A 21,459-nucleotide genomic window follows, 5' to 3' on the forward strand; every position below is an offset into this window, starting at 1 on the left:
TTTTTTTACCATAATAGTGACAATCAAGCAACTGTTAGTGTCTTAGAAGGTGTAAGAGAACAGTCCATAAGAACTGCTAGAGATGAGTAAAATTTATTTTTAGGGCTCATGTAGCTCAAAATGATCAGTCCTAACATTTCAATACACTACAGAAATATTGCTTCATTTACAAAGCAGGTATTTTTGGCCTCAAATGTTACATATGCAAAATGAGGTGAGATAAGGTTATGAAGTGTGTTTATCTTTGGGTATAGATGTTAATTTCTGAAATTCTGAAATGTTTACATGATCTAAAGACAACACAAAAGCCAACAAAACTCATTAGAAAATAATTGAAGTAAGAATGAGTAGAATTCTCAAATATGGAAATGAGACAAAACTTAGAAAGATTGAATGATGAATTAACATCTATAGCAGAAATCAGTTTCTCTAAGTCTCTCTTTGGGTGCATGTTGTACAAATACATTCTTACTGGAGAAGAGGATGTTACCCACTTGTGGGATAAATGTACACAGAAGAATTTTCTCCATGCCTTTGAATGTAAAGATGGAACAGGGATAGTATTAAATTAAGTTTGATTAAAAGCTTAAAAGATACAGCAAAATTTTGGGCTATGCCCTTTTTTCCTCAAAAAAAGAGAAAAGTTACATATAAGCAAAGGCTTCATTAGTTTTACTAGGGAACTTGCATACATTGGAAAATAAATTTGCTGCAAACTACAAAAACAAAACAGAAAAGAGTGAAAAATCAGTTGGCTGAGATTTTTTACAGGGTTAGTGCATGCAATGATCTTCCCAAATTTCACTATTTGGTTATACAAAAACTGTTCCAGCTGCCAGTGAGAATTGATGATAAATTTGTGCCAGAAAATATTAGGGGAATAAATGGATCAACTGAAAGAACTTTTACGCTGCTATTCTGAAGCCACTATCTTCACTTTTCACATTCCTGCCTATTCAGACATTTGCTGCATATAAGAGGGGAAGTCTTGAGCAGCAGATTAGAAAGAAATCTATTTATACTCAAATGTGCTCAGCAAACTCCTGAAACATACCTCTTTTTTTTTTTATAATCTATTATTATCATCATCTGCCAAGCCCAGTGCTGAATCAGAACCTGTGTTAGCCATCATTCTGGCACATAACAAAAGACAGAATCCTTGTACAAGAGAATTTACAAACACTGTTGGAAATATCCTCCAGTATTTAGCTGATAGATTTTAAAATTTTTGCCTGTCCAGAGCTAAATGCAGTCACTGAGCTAATCCTAAAAATTGCTACTTGTCTTCCAGAGGTCTTAATTTGTTCAGAGGGTCCTTAGCCCTTTAACAGGTTGAAATCCCTCTTTTCTTCACAGCATGAAATGCTTTTTTATTACATTGCATTAGATTTCACAGAATCACAGAATATTCTGAAGTGGAAGGATGAGTCCAACCCTTAAGTGAATGACCCATACAGGGTCCAACAACCACCCACAACCTCAATGTTATTAGCACTCTGCTGTAATCTGCTGAGCTCACCTCAGTGGCAATTTCTGTCATGAGGAGCCCTATGGTAAGTGGTAATATTCAAAACTGTTGGCTGCAGGTTGCAGAATAGATGCTTTTAGAAAAAAGGAAAGGCTTTTCAAAGTTACACTTGATAAATTTGATCAACTATTGATAAATCCATTAGAGGAAGGATGAGAGTATGAGAAATTATCTTCTTTTCCAGGGACAGGAAAATAGTTGCAATCTATTTACTTCCTAATAACTTTAATAACTTTTACTTCTCTCCTGCAGCATGACTCAGTCTTTTTTTTTTTTTTTTTTTTTTTTTTTTTTTTTTTCCTCATTTTGAAAAGGTATTCTAATATGAGAAAACTCAATCTAAGGAACTCTGGAAAGAAATATTATCTGTGTGCTTCTGGGTAGTAGATGTTAATGTAATCTGAAATATTTTGTCTTTTATCATTAGCTGTTGCTTTTCCTGGTTGTTTGTCAGAGATGTATTGCACTTGTTAAGTGTTTGGTTCCTTCTCTATTTTTATTCTCTGAACTGGTTGCTGCATTCAAAGGGATTTTGATGCTTTTTTTTCCTGAACCAGTACCTATTGCTGTCCATTTTGTGTGTGATCCAGTGAAAAGAGATCACCTGGATTACCTGTTCTAAATAGAGTATGATGATGAAAAAACTATGCCCTGGAGAATCTGCTGTGTACCTTTCTTATGCTGGGAACATGACTTAAAAGAATATGTTTTCACTGGTAAACAATCCACCTTTTTTGACTTTTTTTCTAGCTTATTGGTCTCGTTGCCTTTTCTGCATTTCAAGGCCTTTTTCTCTTATAGTTTAAAACCACCATTGAACTGTACACAATATCTTGCAGTTATTTCTGGATGTTTTGCATAGCTTGGCCTCTTTTTGCCAAGAGGAATTTTTGGCTATGTAGCATATTTTGTATCACCATCCATCCCATCCGGCCCACATAACAGTCTGCTCTGAAACCATAAGCAACTCGGTAGAAGACGGAGCAGCCGTGTGCCTGCTCTACTTTCTGCCAGTTTCTGGCATCTGGCTGTACCCACTAGCAGGAAAATGGTTCAAGTCACCTTTCCTTGCTTCCTTTTGCACCTTGGTCTCTCTCTGAGCAAGGTCAGTTATGTACTGAGCTTGGAGGTCCACTTATTAATTTTTCAAGAACTCTCAGCAAGGAAATCCCCTGTGTATGTCAGGTGTAAATACCATAAAACAAGAAAAGGATGTTTTGACAAAGTGGAGGTATTTTTTGCAGATTTTCTCTTTAGTGGCTTTTCACTTTAAAGTGCGGCAAGTGATAACACTTGAAAGTGTACAGTGATGTGTCACAGATATGAGAACAAAATGTTCTTTTTCAAGACATGAAGATCTGTTTTTTTCTACCCAATTGGTATTTTACTTTCTATTTTGTCCATAAAACCACAGTAAGCATGGACAAACTGAACAATTTTATCTGTTATAAAATTGCTTTTTAGATGGAGGAAGTAAGATGTTTCAAACTCACAAAACCATGCTATACTAAATTAAAACCAAAATATGGGTAGGGTTTACCTGATGTACTTATTATAATTTTTTTCTGATGCAATTTAAAAATTTTTCCGATATCCCTTAATAGGATTTTAACTGGATCATTAGCAGAAAAAAAGTGTTTTCTCGGTATCTCAAAAAAATCTCAACAAAAGCTGCCGTATTGGTTATTAAAAAACCCCAAACCCAAGAATTAGGTTCTGCTTTCTCTGCAAGGATTGTTTATGCAAAACAGAATAAGAAAAGCAAGCATAAAAGCATAAATTTAAAAAGATTTTAAATATGTACTGTAAAGATTATTACAAAGGCTTTTTAAAAAATGTGATATTTAGTTAAATATAATTGGATATTTGGAATAATTATTTGCAGACTGCAAGTTTTCAATAATGGAAATTTCCTTTGCCACAATCTTATACACCCTGTCATTGTAGGGCTCGACAGACAGTTCAGGTGCTGTGTAGTGTTTGCATCAAGAAAGTTCTCTCCTTGTGATGATTGTAGCAGTCTTTTTTCCTAACTAGAGAAAACTGAAGTGTTGATTTAAGAATTGGAATACTTATGTTCCTTTATTGTACTAATGCTAAAGATTATCTCACTGTGCAAAGGTATTTCCCAAGTGTTAATGCTTACTGTTAGAGCATGCTGTGCTTTACTAAGAGCTTGTACAAATGGGATGTGTTCTGGGAAATCTTGTAGTAAGAGTAGATTACATGAGTGGCGACGTAAAGCAGAAGGATTGTGTGCTGTTGCTGCACACAGTGAAGGTCAGCAAAAGAGCACATGTTCTGCAGATAGTGGGACAGAAAACTACACAGTGCAATTGTATAAGAAGTGGACATTTGTGCTGAGTTTTCTAATTCTGACAATACTTATGTTCCAGAGTGGAATGAAAGCAAAAGCATTTCCTGAACATTCACTCATGCACCCCCCCATCCTTCAAGTCAATCTAAATACTTCAGTTTGATAAAATCAGGGTATTTAATTATGTTTTAACTGATTTTTTTATGTTATAGTCTAATTTAATCACATTTCACCAACTATTAATCAAAATACACGAATTATTTTTTATAAAATAGAAATATTCAATTTCAAATAGGCTAAGATGAAATATTTTGGCTATATGACAATGCTTTTTTAAAGTTTTCCATTTGTAATTGATTTTTGTCAAGGATAATGCACTTCTGTGAAAGATTTAAATTTTTATGATGTTATATATCCTACTACTATTTACTACTACTATATATACTACTACTATTTACAAGATCTAGGCTGTTACTACTACCAAAGATCTGACAGATTATTTTACCAACATCTTGCAGTAGGTTTGCTACATTTAGCTTCTTATGATTTCAGATTATTGAGTCAATCAATGGGATTGCATCCTTTGCTAACCTTATTGCCCATGTTGATTACTTTGCCAGATAAAATAGAAGTAAGCAAGAAAATTTCATTGAGTAACTTACGATTTACAAGTTTAGATGGTAATATTGGCTTGCACTTCTCAGGAGATGCCACATTCTCTTCATCTGTTACATACTCAAAATTAATAATAAACATCATTGCTACTCCCTCTTGATTTTTCACTGGAATTATATGGGTGTTGCAAATGAAGGTAGATCCTGCAGATGGATTAAAAAAAAAAAGGAAAAATATAAATGGAAGGAAACATTTTTTTTTTTCACTTCAGTAAGTCTAGTTATGCCAACAGACAGTGAAGAATATTATTTTAAATCAATAATTGATTTCAAATAAATGTATTCTTTAATTTAAACAATTAAGTAATGTTTTCATAGAAAGAAATACCACTGTTCATAATTTCTTGGAATCTTACCATTACCAAGAGGTGTCTACTTTGAAATGTCAATTTTACTTTTTGGTTTTTTTATTCACTGGACCTGTAATAGGGAGACATGTAACACCAAAAGTAGAAATGTGAACACTGTTCCAACCACAGTCCTTGCAGAGAAAGCAGAACCTAATTCTTCTAAATGTTGAGCATTCTTCAAGCATTTGGTTCTATTACACAGGATGAGTCATGCATTAAGTATTTATGGGTGTAAATATACCACTATTCTTATTTTAGCTCTCAGTCTTTTGGGACTTTGGGGAAATGTTTAGGTTTGTATTAAACATTTTATTTGTCATTTGTTTTATACTTCATCACAAAAATCATCTAAATTGTGCTAAAAATTTTCAATAATTTTCTGAAGGGTTTGACTTAAGTGTTATATACAATTTTAAGTATGAATTTAAAAATACCCCAGCTTTCACATACTCAGCCTATACTAAAAGTAACAGAGAGTGTAAACTTTCAATACCTCTGGTGGCCAGAATGTTCTTGTTTAAAAACCTAATTAGAGATTTAAGGAGTTCTTTGTGTTAATTCTCCCACTCTGGCTTTAGAAGTTTCAGTTGACAAGGTCATTAGTTTTGATTTAATTCTTTCTATTAATGTTACAGAACACAGTGGTTCCAAAAATAATGTGATTGCTGAAAGCAATAATATGCTAAAAATTTTGTGCAGACGCATCTGTGAGACGGGGTCTTTCCATGATAATGAGGGACTGGTTTAATGTACATCATCTGCAGTTTAGGCACTCAAAAGCAGTAATCACTGAAACTTGACAGCATATGCAGTTTGACAAAATCAGATCTTGATCTAGATTGTACAGGAATATTTTTTGTATGTTTGTTTCCATTGAGGAGAGAGATAGTACAAGTTATATCTTTGCAACCAAGACCAGATTGTGGCCTCTAATATTTAATGTAGTACTTGCTATAATGTGGCATATATATGGCAATTCGAGTTATGTATAAAATTGACATGCTGGCCTTTCAAATTTTGCAGCTGTAAGTTCCATCCATTTAATAAAACAGTTAAGCTGTGGCACTTGCCACAGTTTCCATGGTTACAAGCTCAATGTCTTTAGTAAACAAAAAATAAGCAATTTAAGACTGTTCCATTAGAGCTAAAAATAGAAGTGCTGCAGGCTGACCATTGCAACATAGACTGGTTAAACAGACGGGCTGGAGAGAATTTAGAATAATCTTTGTGGTTTTAGTTAACAAATAAAATACATACTGAGTTCAAAAAGTCAAAATTATATTTATTGATTTGCTTGGAAAGAAATTATATGGATGGTTTTGACAAGATTTATAGGTTGAGCAGGTATCCCCCAATATCTGGAAGTAGGACTCGGCTGAGGCATGCATGACTTTGAATAACACTGAACTTCAGTGGATCAAATATTTACCAGTATTTGCAAAGGAGGATGATGAGGATGCTTTTTTGAAAAGTTTCTGCTTTTGAAGGCAAGGGTGTTCCAGCTTTTGAAATGCTTCCCACAGTGCCATAAGTAATGACACTATTTCCCATTTGTGTAGAACATTCTGCCCTCAAGAATTTACAAACCTCATTTGTACTGGAGCTAGGGATTTGCATCTCTGGGGAGATGCAGGAGTTGTTTAACAGTCCACAGCTTAAGGACATGGCAAAAAGAGCAGAAGATTGAAAATTTAAGCTCTTTATAGACATATTTCAGGAACAAAAAGTAGGAAAGGTTCATGTGTGGCTTAATTTAGCATGGTTCCTTTGAAGACCAAATGCACCACAAACTAGACAATTCTACTGTAGTTCATTAGTCTGAATTTTTCCAAGAAAACCAGGCTTTTTAAGAGGAAAGGAATATTTACTTTTTTTGTGTGACTGAAAGTGGAATGCTGCAAGTTAACTGAAGTATAATGACAGTCGCAGTCTCTTTTGACATTGTTAGTGTTTGTCTTAGTACAGACACTGCTATCTGCTATGCACTTCATGGTATCTAGCTCTATTGAAGGGACAATAAAGAAATATATAATTCTAAATAACAAGGAATAGTCTAGTATAATTTAGAAAGAAGAGCTACAAAGACATAACATAAGCAAATTTAAAAAGAAATACAAAGAAGTATCATTGGTAAATTCAAAAGATAAGTTTTGAGTTGTTAGAGTTTATAGTAATAAAGAGATAATAATAAGAAGCTTGTTTACAAACAGTCTTATTCAGTATTTGCACTTTGGCATCCCACTGCTCTACATTGCACGCAGCATGTTTTTCCTGTTTTGTGTCTATGCTGAATATTTCAAAAGTAAGACATGATTCTGATGAGCAATAAAAATGGTAATGTAGTTTTTGGAATTTGCATTTCTTATCTAACAGCACCGGGCAAGTGGATGATTTAATGAGAACAACTAACAAAATAATACTTTTATAATTAATAAATTCAATATCCAGCAATATATCTGAATTTTCTCATTACTACTGAGTAGTATATCATGAAATAGACCTGTTTTGCTCTCTTGTTATCATCATTTGAGATGATAGAAGACAAGTTGGACATTTTCTTGTCGACTTGAATTCCATGGTTATGGGAACTTGTTTTCTTTTATTTAAGACATTGTTAAGCCCACTGTTTCATCTAGTTAAATTAGTGGAAAAATATCCATATGGGAAGAACAGATTTCACTCCCCTATTTTCTGTGTGGATATGATGTATGATTCCATGGTTATTTATTATGCATTAAATAGTATGATTTCACAAGACCACACAGCCTTGTGTGAAACAAGTAACTGCTAAAATACATACACAAGTGAAAATAAATAGTTAAGAAATAACAACTAGATATAGTAGGGTTATATAAGGATCTATTGCACCATTTGAGCAATTAGGATGAAGGAAAACCTATTTAACTATCTGTCTGCATAGTGTTTAAAGCTGACTTGCTTCAAAGGTCAGTACAAGGCAGGCACATCAAGCCAATTAATCTGGTTCATAAACATTATTTACTTTTCCAGTGATTCTGTATGGAAGATTTTTGGGCATATTTTTATCAGACTGCATTTTCTAGATGGAACTGCATTCATTTATTAAAACTGTGGCAGTTCCACTTATGAACAATTTCGAGAGGACAATGCAGCTGATACAACAGTGAAGTGATTCAACACTCCAAATTCTCATATGAAAAACTCTGACCAGCAAACTTTGAAAAACGACAAATCCCAAACAACTAATTTGATTCAGCCTTCCTGGGAACAAAATCTTCACAGGCCATTTTATATGCCAAGCTCAAAGGATCCCTGAAAAATGAGGCATTTAGGTAATTGTCCTAATTCTGCAGAATTGCCATGGTTCATACAACAAGAACCTTTCAAAATTCATCATAGTTCTACAAGATGTCTCTGGAACCCTCTTACCCCGAATGGGTTTTACAGTTTCTATCTGCATTTCACCATTTAAAAATTTAGACTCCTGCACACAGTACAAATTTGAGGACAGCCTTCAGAAGACAGACACTGGTTTCAATATATTTTGGAACCAATCTTGTCTTCCTGTGCCAAAGAATTTATGACTTCTCAGATATTTTTTGTTACTAGAGTTGCTGTAAACAACTGACTAAGGCTATAGAAAGAAAAATATTGAACATGTCTTCCACACACATGTAGAAATTTCTGGGTAGAGTGACCTTATACCTAAGTTTCCTAGGATTCTGATAATTTTTACTTCTCTGACCTACACGTAGTCCAGTGTAGGTATCTCTACAATCCATAGCCTCTTCTGCTCATTGAAAATTGAAGATAACAAAGAATAAATCAAAACATAACAAAGAAAGAGCCAACAGCTTGCCTACTAGAACAAGACCAGAGACAGTCAAAAAATGGAGGCAGAGATACTCTGCATTTCCAGATCTTGACTGTCCTGTTTGCTGTTTTTCAGACAGCTCTGAATTAAACATGTTTGCAGTACCACAATTTTATGGTAATACAGGGACAAGAGAAAGACCCTGGATATTCTTTGCACTTCTATAAAATAATCACTATTTTTATTTTGGAAATAAATACCCTCCACTTCCCTTAGTAGGATTCTCACTTTGTCATCAAAACAAATGCTCAAAATGCCTTCTCTCAGAGGAATAAACTCAAAACTACCAATTATAGTAGAAATGCAATTAAATATATTTAATATTCAATTGTATACTAAGCTTAGTCTTAATTCTATCACCATTTTACTGAAACGGGGCAGAGAAATGTCCACATAGTTTCTGTTTTGTTAGTAATGAAGTGAAATGTTGGTTTCATAGATTCTTTTTGACTAGTTACTGTGAAATTATTAGAGTGTGATCACTATTATAATGCATAGAAACTTAATATTGCTCTGTTAAGCAAGAGCTGACTTCTGCGAATGCAAAGAATGCTATGTATTCCAAAACATAACCAATCTTATTTTGTTATCCTGTGTCTGTGTTTATAGCCTTATTTGTCCTTTCACCACAGCATGGCTTATGGGGATTGCCCAATGTTAATAAGAACTTCTCTGGAGAAAAAAAGAATTAATCTGAGGAAGAATTAATGTGGAAGATGAGAAAACCTTTTCTGTCTTTGCCTGTTCATCATGTAATCTTCATCTTTGGGATGAAGAGCCAAAACATGGCTTTCTACTGAATCCTAAACTTCACAAATTCAATATCTTCTTCCTTCCTAATGGCCAAAAATCCCCATCACTTTCTACTTCTTTCAGCGTGGGAATGGGCTTGGAAAGGTGTAGTACTTTACCAGGCGGAACATAAAGGGAATTTAATTAAATTAAATTTATGTGCTGGTCTTGGAAATGGAGATACTGTCCCGCTTTGTGCAGACATTCAGGAAGGTTGAGACAGGGAGCTTTATCCACCATGCTCAGGATGCAAGTAGTAACAAGCCCCTTAGGACCATATGAAATGCAGTTAATGAAAGTCTTGTTCTCTGGCCTAAACTGCTATTTATAATCCACTTTATCATTAAATGCTGGCAGATAAAGGACATAGACATGCTTTTAATATGGAGTGAGGAAGAGTCACAGGAACTGTGTGGTAGAGGAATTACTTGGAAGGCAAGGTGGGAAGGGGGATACAATATCTGGTGAAATAAAGCTGCTGCTTGCACAGAACTGCTAAGACTTCTACATTCCTGAAATTCCCTAAGAATTGGGAGAATATTCATATTTTATACAGCTTTGTGTGAGATGTAATTCTGGCTTTATTCCCTGTTGTTCCATAGCTATTTTCATCCAAATTTTTTTAAAAAAGGGATGGAAATAAGCCAAAACCTTTGTTTTTCCTATGTGTTGTCAAGGTTCTAGTAACAAAATTTTAAAAACTTGTTTTAGAAAACAAATATTGTGAATGGTGCAAAAGAATGGCACCTGAAATTGACTGGTTGTAATTTATTAATTACACCAGTATAACAAAGCATTTGTATTCTTGAAAGGTTACAGACAAAGAAAAAGAAATTGAAAGAAAAACAGTGCCCAGGGAATATTTGCTCTGCTTTGTGTGGTCTTTGTGACTTATCCGTGAAGAAAGTCCTTTCTTTTATGTTTAAAATTCAGAAGCCTATTTACCTCCACTTTGAAGTCCACTCTAAGCAAACACTGTGTTAGGTGATGTTTAGTTGGCATTTAGGGACAATTGCACTGGGGACATGTATTGAATATTCAAGCAAAGCCAGTTTGTCAAATAATGAGGCATGATGTGTATTGTGATGTGGGGTCTCAACATGACCAAATAAAGGACTGAAAATCCAATTCTTTCTGTTTCTATTCAAGCATAAGCCAGGAACAATGCAGTATGTCAGAAGGAATATTTTTTAAAATACTGCGTAGTTTTACGTTCTTTCTAAAATCATGTTAAGAAGTCTATTTCTGTAATGCTGTGTTGAAAAGAGTTATGCAAAATTTCACATGGTTTTATGCTAAAGGGTTCCTTTAGCAGAAAATAACTTTACGAACCTATTTATCTGTTAACTAAAACTAAGATTTATTAACAGATTTTCACAACTTAGTCTTCTTTATACAATACAAATGAGTGGAAGAAGGACTGAATCTGCCCTGAGAATATTTCCCAGCACTTTGTAGAACCATGTCTCTGGAGACAGATACCACATGATTACTTGCTCAACTCAGTAACAACCCTGTGAAAAGAATACTTGACATATACTTCAATTTGTACCTGCAGCTTTTTGCATCTTTGCAATTGGTGTAATTTATTCAGACCTTTGGAGAAATCTGATTTGTAAATATCCTATTTAAATTTCATCAAAAGTTTGGCTTATAGGAAAGAATTACCTTTGGATGTTCCTTTCTTTCCTGCTCTGCATTTGTTATGTAGCTGCACCCTTAAGGAATAGGAGAAAACTTGATGCTTAGACTAAAGATGATTATATCGATGGCCATAAAAAGCATCTATTCTGGGAATCCCAGTTTGCAGTGTAACTGTTCCTGTTGCTACCTTCAATTGGTAGTACTGGTATAATGGTGGTACTGGTGTGTGTGTATATACTGATAATTGGTGGTATTGGTATAATTTTACTTTCTTCTAAAGGTGCTAAGACTGAGACATGAAAAGGGTTTTAATTAAACCAGCATTAAAAATGAATGAAGAAATTAAGGATAACTCAAAGAAACTCTTGATCCCATTTTCACAATTGAATTAGTAGATAACAGTCCCACACTATTAAACTATGTCTCATAAATTTCCATATGGAACTTTGGGCAATGGGTTATGCAATTCTCTTTAACTTCTACCTGTATCTTCTGAGCTGTGTCTTTATGTTACCATTTTCCAATTCTGTCTGACTGAAAATAAGCCACCATGAGTGGCAAGGATGAGAAACTCACATGCTTCCTATTATCTCTGTGATTGCCTATTCTGAAAGACTCAATGCAGAGAACAATTAAAAATAGATAGTAGATTTAAATGTATTATATCCCTTTTCAATTGAATAGCTATGTTTAAGGGGGATGAACAGAAACAAGAAGAATATATTTGGCTGACATTTATTAGGAACCTTACAGTGATTAAATGAGACCTACTTTCTTTGACATTTTACTCCACCCTCCTTAGCAAATATTCTGTCACTAAAGTGTTGCTGATATTAAGATTTGATTTATAAGACCACTTAAGTTTTGTAAGGTATTAACTTACACAGCTAAAGGTGAGGGAAGAATTTTTAAAGTAACAAGCAAAGAAAAAAATTGCCCTCTTGAATCTGTGGACATGTTCATTACTGGACTGGCAAATATGAATATCTCATTTGCTCTTTTTTTAATCCTTGTAATATAATTAAATTGGCAGAGAAATGCAGTTCAAATGCTCATTCCAGCATTTCTTAGGATACTGTATTGCTAAAATTATTGCTAACATCCTAATTATAATATCTACACCTACGCTAATGAGCTATGGTTATTAATTGAAATGCTGAAAACATTTTGTATGGGTGGAAAATTTCCTGCTTTGTTGTTTAAGCATCTATAAACATGTACAGAAGATACAGAGCAGTTAAATATTTGGCAAGGAAAGAAAAATGAAATTAAGTGAAAAATAAACAAGCAGTGACATATTCATAAAGAAAAGAACAATAAAAAAAACATAGAGTGAAAAATGTTGAAAACTGTACATGGAGGGTTAAAGATTTAGGTTCCAGGCTGCCTGTTGAATAATTCTACTGGCACCACAGCTGGGCCAGGAATTGCAAGATAGGCTTTCTTCTTGACTCTGCTCACCTTAAAACTACATTTGAATTTCATCAGAGGGCTTTTGTCAAGAGCACAGACTGGTCAGGAGGCCTGGTTCTGACAGTCTTGAACACTCAAGCTGATGTTTCTCAGAGGTACACTCATGTACATACATAGTGGGGGGAAAGCTGGATCTGAAATTGTTTTCTGGATAGGTTCTCATTGCTGTCAGTTTGGAAAGATGTTATGCTCAAGCATGAGGTGTTACCTGGAATTGTTCAGGCCCCAAACTTAGTCTCAAATCTCTACCATGTATGTAGCAAATAGTGTTACTTTTGAAAAGCAATGTCTCTTGACTTGATAAAGGGGATATTTCTGCCTCTGCATATGCAGTTGAACATTTTTTTCAACTGGGCCCAGATCCTTGTACCTATGCAAGGTTCCTGAGTGCATTGCACACTGTATTGCCTGATGCTAAGTCAGACATGGAAGGTCAGGGCAGATTGCACAAAGGGGTACATCTATAAAAAGAACTTAATCGGTAAGCCTGTTAACCCTTTGCAAATCAATTGTCAAATAACCGAGGAAGATTTTTCATTCTTTTGTGTTGTATATGGTGCAGACTATGTGAAAGTAGCAAATCCAATGCTTCTTGTCTTATTTGCTTAGTATAAATACTTCTTTGGCAGACACTTGCAGTATAGTTATAGTGAATGCCAGATATACTACACTTGATTAATTTCATAACTGAAGATTTTAACAGGGAAACATTGTAAACAACAGTTCTATTTCAGAAAGAAAGAAACTGAAATATTTCACTGAAAAAATTTAAAAATTAATTATTTATTCTTTTTAAAGGACAATATTAAAAAGATATTTTCCCATTAGAGAATTTTTTTTCAATGTGCATTTTACTGGAAATATATTAAGAAGTAATTTTCAGGATTAACTGCGAATAGTAAATCCCGTTTGCTCAACTGTGTGATACATTTGAACTGAGGTCATTTTAAAATAAGAGATTTTTTTTTTAGATACTGCAATGTGGATATGCTTGACTAGAGTTTTCTGTCTATTAACAAAAGGGAACTCAGAATGTAATATCTTAAAACATAAAGCATCCCAATGTGGGACAGTAATAAAAAATTACTGAAGTCCAATGTCACTGGACTTTGGTCAATACAACCCAAGAAGGGTCAGTGATGAAAGATTAGATTCATTTCTAAAATTGAAGAGGTGGGTGAAAAAAATATAATAACTTGGCTCAAATAACAGAAATGCAGCACTATGTTTTTAGTGGTACCAACAGGCATTTTTATTAGTTTAAGCAATTTTCAATTATTTTTCAGTCTTTGTCAAGACAGAGAATTTTATTTAGGGAAACTCATAGTATGAATTGCATTAATTCAGCAGAATTATGTGCAACTAAAATAGCTTTAAAAACAACTGGATTTCATTATGAAAATGCTTTGAATTTTTTTAATTTACTTTTTCAGTAAGCTTATTTCAATCATTGCACCAAACAAATACCAGGGGTATAGCTCAAGGTGAAAAATATTGTTAGAACACATTTTCTCTCACATTTTTTAACAGAAAAATAAAGAATTGTAGAATCCCAATGCCTGTTTAAATACATTTTGTGATAATTCAAATTTAAATATAAAGATAAATCTTTGCAAAAACAATGAGGTGAGAAATAATGGCTCTAATATCTTATTTTTAGTTAGCTGGCCAAGAGTTAGCAAATATTTAATTACATGTGCTAAAATTAAAGATTACTTTTTTCTTTACTTTTCCTCCTCAATTTTTCTCTATTTCCACCTCTCTAGTTCTTTTTTTTCCCTCCTAGATATTCTTTTCTAAACCCTCATTAAAAGCTATGCACCTCTGGGCATTCAACTGAGAAATGTCTTATTATGTTCATGAGAAAAGGGATCTCAGGTTTGTTGAATATTGCCCATCTTGCAGAAAATGTGCAGACTAAGATTTTTTTTGTTAAAGTAACCTCATTTATTTTCCCAAATTAAACTACATAAACTATTTTAAGAACTAACAGAATAACCTTGTAAAGAATAATGGAACAGAAAAAAACCAAACAAAACCAACACCAAACCACAAAACTAAACTCACAAAACACCCCCAGAACTTCATTTTGTAATTTGCTTCATTTATTCAAGGTACTGGTCCAGATACAATATGAAGTAAAAGAGTGATCCAGATTCTGTCCTCACTGACACTGCCATTTCAGGGACAGTATGGGTTTTTTGTGATACAGTTATTAAAATATATCAGAAAGAAGTCATTAAATGGCCATAAAGTATGAAGGGTGATACATAAAAACAGATCAACAATAGATCCCCTGAGGCAAAAGGGAAATGCTGTCATTCCTGCAAATTTTCACAAGTGCAATGTACATTCAGTTCCATTGGTGAAGTGGAAGGAGTACCATTTTCTAAATATGGGTGCTTTTCTTATTGGAAAATCATACATATGGAAACATATGTTTCCTGATATTTTCTAAGATAATTGATCATGTGTAGCTTGAAATACACAACCCCAAGCTTGTAAAAAAAAAAAAAAAGTCATCATATACAGGGCTAGATTGTGTGCTTTACTGTAATCCAGAAAAATGTACCTAAAGGGGAGGAATGGCCAGACACAAAATGAGGGATTCTTGTTGCATACAGTAGCTTTTATAAGGACTTGATAACAGGGACAATGACGTAGAAACCCTCTTCAGTGGGAAAGTAAACTGTGAAAGCTGGTGGAAGTAGTCAAGCTACTTGGATCATAAAACAAATAGAAGTAACCTCCCAGGACAAAAAAAAGTAGTGGTATTTGGGAGTTATTTCCAACACAAAATCATGGGATTTTGAATGTATATTAATAAATGTGGTGGGAGGTTTATGTACAGAAGGTTTGTCAAACACACCAGTAAAATATTAAACTTCTGATAAAAATAAAAAGAATCTGTTTCCTGGTGCAAAATTTCCAAGCCAAACATAATACATTTTTAATTCAAGTTCTCATTAGAACTGATAAATATGAATAACTAACTGGACTAGAAATTCATGGCTGCCTGAGGGGTGGTTTTCATGACCTGATTGCAATCACTTTAGACAAACAAAGAACAATCTCAAGCAGCAAAATAGTGGTCCTTTTAAATGGGTAGTTTTCTATGGTTGAGAAAAATGCAAGCAGAAATAATTGGGAGGACAAATCAGACAAATACATGAATGAAAATTTGTAATTCTTAATGAGAATGTTAAATAGCTAAAGAGTAGCAATTCAAAGGTGCTGAAGATCTTAGTAAGTTCATCTGCACTGAGTGGAAAAGTAAGGGTAACAAATAGGGATTAAATGCTATGTAGTGAATGGAGAATAGAGGAAGTAAATATACATCTTTGGAAACTGAGAGGTATGGAAACTGAGGTCCACATCAAGTGGACGGAGGAATGTGACAACTAAGGTGGCAAATGAGGGTAAGTGAATACTTTCATTAGTGAAAACAAGAAGCAAAAAAATAACTCCAGCAATAGGAGGAAATTCTTTACTGTGAGTGTGCTGAGGTTCTGTAACAGGTTGCCCAGAGAAGCTGTGGATGCCCCATCCCTGGGGTGTTCAAGGCCAGGCTGGATGGGGCTCTGAGTAGGCTGTTCTAGTGGAAGGTGCCCTTGCCCATGTCAGGGGGATTGGAAAGAGAGGCTCTTTAAGGTCCTTTCCAACCTGAGACTTTCTGGATCTATGATTGTGCCAACATCCATAAAAGGGATACAGTGGCAATGAAATTACTGTATGGTAGTGAGACTGACATCAGTTGTAAGCAAAATAAGGAAACCTGTGATGTTAGATGAATTTAATAAAGAATACTTGACAGGAAGGTAATTAATATCACTCAGTGTGGTAATACAGACATTATTAATGGACAAGAAATCTCATTTATATTTATATTCTTTGTATAAAAACCCCAACCAAGTAGTCATTATAGACATATGCATTTGTAAGGTAGTACTGATTTTTATGCAATATTCTAATAAAGTAATAGAACTAGAATTGTAAAAAAGCTCATTACATGGTTTACAAATTGTCTGAGAGCTTCTGAATAGTCATTAAAGGAGAATGACAATTCAGTGCCAGTTTCTAATGAAAGTCCACAGAAATGACCATGCTAGCATTAATTTGTTTTGAAAAGATGTGAAGAAAATATAAAATCCTTCTATGAAATGCATGGATGCTTCATAAACCAGATGTGAAGTGGCTAATGATGTGCTAATGAGTCAAAATAGAAGCACTTAAATTATTCTATATGTGGGACATAAAATGCAAAAAAAAGCATTATGAAATGGTAGATTTAGTCAGACAGTTAAAGAACCAGGGCATGTAGGTTGAAATGAAAAAAAAAGATAGCTATAGCTTGGAATGTACTGTCTCACAAAGAAATAAGAGGATAATATGTAAGAATGGTGCACAGAGCCTGAATAAAGAAATAGAATAAGAAGTCAACCTTTCTCTATATATGACACTTAGGGGACTAAAAATGGATTGGTGCATACATTTTTTGGCATCTGAATTCTTAAAGTCCATTGAAAAATGGAAGGGGGCATAAAAATGACCAGAGGAATTGCATTCTTCAGAATGGTGCTGCTGACATCTTTAAGATGTCAATCTTTGTTGTTTAGCGAAAAGTGGTTTGAGAAGTGACTTGCATTACAATCAGTAACTTCATGTCAGGAGTGCTGAATCCTAAAGAGCTGTTGAATCTAGCAGAAAGAATCAGAATGTCTGGAAGTTAAAGCAGATAATTCAGAGGATCAGAGGAAGCAGTGGTTATCTCTGCGTTTTAAAATCAAGACGGGAAGAAACCACCTATGTAATATTCATCTTCAAAAAGTTCTAATGTTTCTTCTCAATATCTCATTTTAATCAAGGAGGAATTCAGTGCTTCTTTCCTCTGAATACACAGTGCTTCATAAACCAAGATGTTGCCTCTGTGTCCTTCCTCTACTTGGGATTAAAATTTCATGTGCTTTCCTTAGTCAAATGGTAAAATTTCAAAATCTGTTCATGATTTTGTCAGATTTCAATGTCTGATCTTAGTAAGAGGTGGGATTCAAGTGGAAGCAAGGCCAAGAGACATGGGAAGAATACAGAGAGGGTACTTGCCACTGTAGAGAGACATTTTGTGTGGTCAAAGCTTAATTGGAGTTGATGATCTTGACGGGTCCCTTCCTACGCAGCATATTGTATGATTCAGTGATTCCATGGGATCCCATTTGAGCATGTTTTGGCACATCCTTTTGTAATTGTGGTGTAGCACTGGATTAAATTCACAAAGAATGATTCCTAATCTCTTCCTCTATCCTGCTGATGGACATAGCAGCAGATGGCTGTGGATGCACATGCCTGTTTTTCACTCAGATGCATCAGCAGTGCTAAGTCAGTACATGCCAGGGCAATGTGTGTGGAGGTGCTGTGCCTCTGTATTCCTCATTCTCTCCTCATCAACAAAGGGCAGTGGTTCCCAACACTGACCCTCCCAATAATGGTTGCTGGAGAATGTGTTTGACTGTTTGCAATTCATTGCTCAAATAACAGTTTCCTGTCTCCTTTAGGAAAAAGGCACAGGACAGATGGTGATGCAGGATGAAAGCACTGCCAGTGCAAAATCATTATCATTAACTACATCTTCCCACAAATAATACATATTTATCTTTCAAAATGAAACCTCCCTTATGAAATGTTAAAACTTTCCTTTGCAATAATTCTTTTAGAATAAAAGCTCTTTTTATCTACTAACAACTCCACTTGATTAACTAAGAGCATAACTGTTCCTGGACATGGCAGAGGAATTTATTCTTTATTTTTGAAAGTAAATCCAGCTTAACATCCCCTAACCTTCACAGAAAGCTCATGTTCTTAGGCTGGAATCATGCCCTTAGTATCCATACTTGATGGCTTCACATGATGTCCTGACTACCCATATGTATGTCCATCTGTTAGGCTGGCATGCTGCCCTCCCACAAGTTGCTGGACTTCGGCCCTAGGACACGGCTGAGGACTCAATGCTTACTTAAATACTTATGTGATTTCCTGCCTGTGGGGGTGTGTGCGTGCTCTGTGTGTGTGTGTGTGTTTGTCTGTGTCTGTGTGTGCGCACACACTGTAACCCTTCTGCTTCTAATGGACAGGATGGAAGGTATTTGCCTAATTTGCTTTGGGCAAAACAGACTAAATGTAACCCGGAAGAACTTTAGATAGGGGTGTTTTTGATAGAAAAATAGTAGGCAATTTCCAAGTTGGGTATGTAAATCTAAATAGTTTACTAGCAAAGCATTACTTTTCCTTAGGAAGAAATGCAAATCCTACAGAGGGAAAAAAAAAGTCAGTGGTAAACAGTAATTTTGAGAAGGACCATTAATGGACATAAGAATGAAGTTTTCATGTGCTAAACACTAAATGGAGGTGGTTTCAGAAAGGTATCCATCTTGAAAGGGCCAGACTTCTGAAAGTCTTCATACAGTGTTTCACCTTGCTTATCCTGATTTTATGTTTCCAGCTTTGTTTTTCAAGTTGAAAAATTGTGCTTTTCTTATCAACTGCTTCTGGGTGGCATCTAGTTTGCAGCACACATCCAGGCTCAATCCACATATGAAAAATGTGCAGTTCCAAAGTCCTGTCTCTGCAAACCCTGCAGCTATTGACTCAGGCTCTCCTCCAGGAGGTGTTCTTCCTGCTGTTTTTCCTTTCTCTCACATATGCATGCTTCCTAAGAGAGCCTATTAGGCTGCAGAACCCTTAGTATCTCATGTCAAATTTACTACACAGCACACACAGTTTTGACTTCTGTTTTACTACTGGGACAACAGAAGAAAGGAAAAATGTAGATGGAATAGAGAATTTTCTGCGGCAAAACACTTAAAACCTAAATTAATATTTTTGCAAATGAATACAATTTTTCCTGAAATATATTTTCTAACATTTCCTGGAAGATGAAACTTTGGTTTCTGCTGACAGAAAGACTGTGCTCTGCCTCATATACTCTTGTGGGAGACTATGGCACATTTACCCCACTTAAGAACATTTTTGTAGGAAAAAGAATGAATAAGACTCAGAGTTTAAGGTCTTTTGTTTGTCATCTTGACTTTCAGTTTCCTGTAACAGTGCATCAGCCTTCCTCGGACATATCTTTCAAATGTCTTACAGTAACTTGCTTAAGACATAACATGCTTAAGGTACGGCGCAAATGGAGCTCATAATGATGATTCACAGCCACAGCCCACTTTCTGCCTGTTCCATGTGCTGGCTCTTAAGACAACTTCAATAGTTTGTATAGGTATCTGTATGAGAAATGAATTCTGCTTATAATTATGTTCTTTTATTTGTGGGCTAAATTGTAATGAAATCCTGGCTAATAATAAAGAACAAAAAAGGTTGATGCTAAGTCATAATGTATCCAGCCTTGAAAATATCCTTTCAGCAGAAACCTGTCAAATATAAGTCAAAGCATATTTATCTCATAATAATCTATTTGTTGAATTTAAACCTCGTTGATTTGGAAGTTTAATAGGTCTAGACATTGGTTGTCTTTCAGCTTGGTAAAGTGATGACCCTTAGCAACTGAGCTATACTTACTAGTATTTTCCAAGCATCTCCACTTTAGATTTCTGCTTCTATTGAACTTCATAAAAAGTAGGGATGTGTGACTTACGTGTAACTACTTAACTCATGTGAATTGGTGTCTGGCAATTCTAAGGACTTCAGTGTTTTACCTGTACGGTACCATTGAATTTAGACATATTGAAAATCTGCACAGCACACACACTATACACAAAGCACTGTAACCAAAGGTCAAGGTCATCTGATGCCTTTTATTGTGTAACTGTCCTATTTGCAGCTGCATTGTTCAGCTTGAATTTTTAGATTCTCTTATTTCTTCCAAAGCTCTAACTTTTTGGGAGTGCTGCATAGAGTCAGTAAGTTATTCACCCATAATAAGACAAGAGGGCATTTATAATGCAGAACTGGAAACAAAACTTAACTTCAGGTATTCTGAATTATCTTCTACAGGTTATAGATCTATCTCAGGGAAACTGGTCCTAAAAGGCAATCGTTAAATACTCTAGATAAATTATTGAATAATTTATTCATGATATGCAAGACTGAACAGTTGAAAAAAAAAAAACAGTAAAATAATAATAAGAAACATGAGTGCAGAAAATAACAGTCAAAACTTCACGCTGTAGCTTCATCATAACATTAAAGTTAGGTAGATGAACTCCAGATTTATGTTCTTAAATGCTTGAGATTACATTATTTTTTTAAGATTTAATGAGTTGTGCAGATTTTATGTGCTGATTGAGTGACCTTTACCAAAGAAATTAAAATGTGTAAATTACATTCTATTAATGTAATTTCTGCCAATTTTTAAATGTTCTATTTATTTTAAGGTAATAATCTTAAAATATACACAATATGTATTTTTCTGTGGGCTGAATTACAGTCTATTGTAAGCTCATCCTTTTCAAATTGCTGTAGATAAATCTGTGGTAATCTCCTTTGCAAGTATGCCATAGAACATGTTATAAATACCACAAGAAGGGCAAAATTTACTGTGCAATAAAGGTCAAAGTGATAAAACCAATAAAGGGTAATATGAAGCCCATTGGCTGTGATTCAGCTGGACACTTAAACAGATGACAATTTTTTAGCTTGTGAGAAGTCCCACTGACTTAAGTGTCCTGCTGAATATATCAGCAATTTGGACTTTGTGTAGCACATTGTTTATATTATTTATTATTCCAGCTAAAATCTTAGCTTTGTGCAAATATCTGAAACGACAGTGGCAGAACTGAAGTATTTACTAAGCCCCTTGTGAATATGAGAAATTAATG

The 21,459-nt window shown here is 34.7% G+C and overlaps 1 protein-coding gene across 4 annotated transcripts in view; it reads right to left on the bottom strand.

The window, feature by feature from the left end:
- Positions 1 to 21,459, bottom strand: part of KCNH7 (potassium voltage-gated channel subfamily H member 7) — a 210,072-nt gene that overhangs the window by 80,901 nt on the left and 107,712 nt on the right. For all 4 annotated transcript variants that reach the window (XM_077784999.1, XM_077784997.1, XM_077784998.1 and 1 more), the window contains exon 3: positions 4,508 to 4,663. In XM_077784999.1, the coding sequence (XP_077641125.1) occupies positions 4,508 to 4,663 (156 nt within the window). The remainder of the gene's footprint in view (positions 1 to 4,507; positions 4,664 to 21,459) is intronic.

Source organism: Lonchura striata, chromosome 8, assembly GCF_046129695.1.
Source record: "Lonchura striata isolate bLonStr1 chromosome 8, bLonStr1.mat, whole genome shotgun sequence".
NCBI lineage: Eukaryota > Metazoa > Chordata > Aves > Passeriformes > Estrildidae > Lonchura > Lonchura striata.